The 3,764-nt window shown below is 36.6% G+C and overlaps 1 protein-coding gene across 1 annotated transcript; it reads left to right on the plus strand.

Moving 5' to 3' along the window:
- Positions 1-588: 588 nt before the first annotated feature.
- On the plus strand, positions 589-1,494 carry LOC128896201 (piggyBac transposable element-derived protein 4-like; the record flags this gene model as incomplete). The annotated part of the gene is given in 2 exon segments (XM_054159405.1): positions 589-1,123; positions 1,125-1,494. Coding segments are annotated over 2 exon segments (905 nt in total), but the record flags the coding sequence as incomplete, so codon positions are not given.
- Positions 1,495-3,764: the final 2,270 nt, after the last annotated feature.

Consider the following 3,764-nt stretch of genomic DNA (forward strand, 5'->3'; position numbering starts at 1 on the left):
AGTTTGAACATTTATCTAGCGGAAACGACTATTGAGAGGTCTCAAATTTGCATTGTCGAGACAAAAATAGGACAATACGCAAGCCCTTGCAGTTCCGTGTACTTATAAAGTGGTGTGGAGCTGTGTGAGTGCATACGAGCACATACAAGGCACGGGAGTCCACTCCCTTAACCCCTTCCCGTACTTTAGCGAGTCAGACTCGCGATGAAGATTTTGGCCCAAACATGAATATCGTGAGTCAGACTCGCGACCAGATACTTGGGCCGAACGTAAACATAACAAGCCGAGCTCACGGACTGATATTTTGCCCGTTATGATCGTGACGGAATGTTAGTTTCTATCAGTACCTCATGATAGTCACGATTCTTATCGTTCCTTTTACGAAGCAGTTCAATTATTAAAATTTAAGAAACCTCTTCAAAATGCAAGATACAAAATGAAGAGTTTGGAAGTATTTTGAACATCATGGAATAAAAGTGTCTGTCTTAAATAACTTAAGCGCCAACCCAAGAATACTAGACCTATTCTTTATTACATTTGATAACAAGTTTTGGGAAATCCTGGTTTCGGAAACAAATCGTTTCGCAGTTCAGACACTACACGACAAACGTAAAAAACGGCATGTGGACGACAATTGGTATTCTGTCACTTCAGACGAAATGAAGGCCTATTATGCACTATGTATTTTGATGAGTCAAATAAAGAAATCAAATATTCAACTTTATTGGACTAGAAGAGGTGTATTAAAAACACCAATATTTAGGCAAAAGATGCCTTTTAAAAGATTTCGGCAAATTTCGAGATTTTTACATTTCTCCGATAATGAAACTGATGATAGTAAAGACCGACTTCGCAAGATAAGACCTTTAATTAAGTTTTGGAATCAATAATTTAAAGAAATTTACACAACCAATGAATATGTTAGCATAGATGAATCCTTGATGAAATATAAAGGGCGTTTAGCGTACAAACAGTTCAATCCGTCAAAAAGAGCTCGGTTTGGAATAAAAATTTACAAATTGTGCGAGGTAAGTACAGGTTTCTGTCATGGATTTAAGATATATACCGACCAGGACAGAATTGATCGAAAGGATAGTGCGTCGGAGAACGTTGTGGTAGAATTGTCAAAGTCTACATATAATTAGCAAAGGATATACTTTATTCCTGGATAACTGGTATTCTTCACCCAACCTGTTTCTAAAATTACACCAGCGAAAGACAAACGTTGTCGGGACCGTATGCAAGAACAGAAAAAATATGCCACAAGACATGCAAAAGCATATTTTGAAGAAAGGAAAATTTGTGTGGAGATCTTGCAATAATTTGATAGCTCTGCGATGGAAGGACAAGCGCGACGTTTACATGCTCTCCACAAAACACAAAACTATAGAGATGGTCGAGGAATTAAACAAACAATTACAGAAAGTAATGAATATAACAAGGGTATGGGTGCAGTTGATCATCAAGATCAGATGTGAACCTGTTTCCCAATAATAAGAAAAGTCATGAAAGGATACCGAAAGCTTTTCTTTTACATATCAGAGACGGCTCTGTTTAATACCTATACCATAAAAAACTTCAAAAGATTAAAAAAATTACGCCAAGTACATAAAAAAGTGGAGGACTTAAAGTGTAATCATAGAAAAATAGAAGATCCTCCTAAAAAAATGCAAGAAAGTAGAAAAAGATGTGAAATCAAAATGAGAAGCCAGTACATGAAGGTCCTTTCCAGTGAAGTGCAAAGTGACACTGTGTAACATAATATCAAATTCGTTGCTTTCCAACTATGCGCAGCTAAAATGCTGTGTTCAACAGTGCAGACGTTCAGACTCTAATGGGAACTCATGCAAACTGACTGCTCCGCACTGTGGCGGTGAAATAAAGAAGCTAAATAGTGTATCAACCACAAACTGAAACTGTTTAGACATTTGCCTACATGTCCGTGGCCTGGAAGTCAAATGCTTGGCGTGGCCAGGCAAGATCAAGGTTTTGATCAATAAGAATTATTTTAAAATGTAAAATAATGAAAATGTACTCATATTGTCAAAGTTTTAAATTGACAAATTATGTGAAAGTCTGCGAGATAGAAAATATGGGTATTGATGATCTGAGAATGCTTTGCCCGGCCACGCCAAGCATTTGACTTCCAGGCCACGGACATGTAGGCAAATGTCTAAACCCAGATAGCACATGGACGTCTTATGTACGTTCATAAGATGTCCGGTACTGGACGTTCGGGACATCCTATGGACGTCCAGATAACATCCAAACGTCTCCTGAACGTCCCTGGAACGTCCCAGTTACATCGCAGGACGTCCCTGGGACGTCCGGCGCGGACATTCTATGTACGTCCCTGGGACGTCCGGTGCTGGACATTTCCAGAATATTTTTTGTACGTTCTCTGTACGTCCATGGGGCACATCCACTGCTATGTGGGATAATAATATTAATATAATTAATTAATATAATTAATTTACATTTATAAATAGTGTTTTTTATATTCGGAAAAAAATAATCTGTTCTACTAATTGATTAAATATTATATTATAAAGAATATTAATAATTAATATTTATTTTGTTTAAAAAAAAGTATTTTTCCCTAAATCTAAAAAGTTCAGAACGGACATCCCTGGGACGTACAAAATTTAGGTCTCATGGACGTTCGTAGGACGTTCCGGGCGGACGTCCCTGGGACGTACAGAATTTAGGTCCCATGGACGTCCTAAGGACGTTCGACAACGGACGTCGGACGTTTGGACATAAACTGAACACCAAATGGACGTCTATGGGACGTCCGGTGCTATCTCGGAACAGTCTCAGTTTGTGGTTGATACACTATTTAGCTTCTTCATTTCACTGCCAAAGTGCGGAGCAGTTAGTTTACATGAGTTCCCATTAGAGTCTGAACGTCTGCACTGTTGAACACAGCATTTTAGCTGCGCATAGTTGGAAAGCAACGAATTTGATATTATGTTACACAGTGTCACCTTCCACTTTACTAGAAAGGACCTTCATGTACTGGTTGCTCATTTTGATTTCACATCTTTTTCTACTTTCTTGCATTTTTTTAGGAGGATCTTCTATTTTGCTATGATTACACTTTAAGTCCTCTACTTTTTTATGTACTTGGCGTAATTTTTTTACTTTTTTGAAGTTTTTTATAGGAATCTCACTTCCTTTTCCAAAGATACTTTCTATAGTGAATGACTCTAAATAATAGAAAATGGGAGATCAGTTTAAATCCTTTAAGGTTTCAATGTACGCGGAACGCATTGCAAGAAGTCTCATTCAAGAAATTTATTAAAGAAAAAATGTAATCACTTTATCAGTAACATTTAAATTTCTGAGAAAAAGATTTTCTGTCATGTGTCGTGCGTACTTTTGAGGATTTAAAGAACTAAATCTGACCTCTCTTTTTCTATTTTATTGTAACACAATAAATTATGTGTTACAAATAGTGGATCTCTGTTCATTTTCTCATTATTTAAATTTCTTGCAACAAAACTTTCTGCCATGCATTGTGTGTACTTTTGAAAATTCTAAGGACTGAAACTGATATTGCAATACGATAAATTGTGCGTTACAAATATTGGTTTCCTGTTTCATTTCTCGCTTTATCTTTAACATTCGAATTTCTTGCAATAAGACTTTCTGCCACGCGTTCTGTGTACTTCTGAACTTTATTCTAATACAATAAATTATGCGTTACAAATAGTCGATTTCTTTTTTTTCATTTCTCGCTTCATCTTTAACATTTAAATTTC

Source organism: Hylaeus anthracinus, unplaced genomic scaffold (assembly GCF_026225885.1).
Source record: "Hylaeus anthracinus isolate JK02 unplaced genomic scaffold, UHH_iyHylAnth1.0_haploid 9404, whole genome shotgun sequence".
Taxonomy (NCBI): domain Eukaryota; kingdom Metazoa; phylum Arthropoda; class Insecta; order Hymenoptera; family Colletidae; genus Hylaeus; species Hylaeus anthracinus.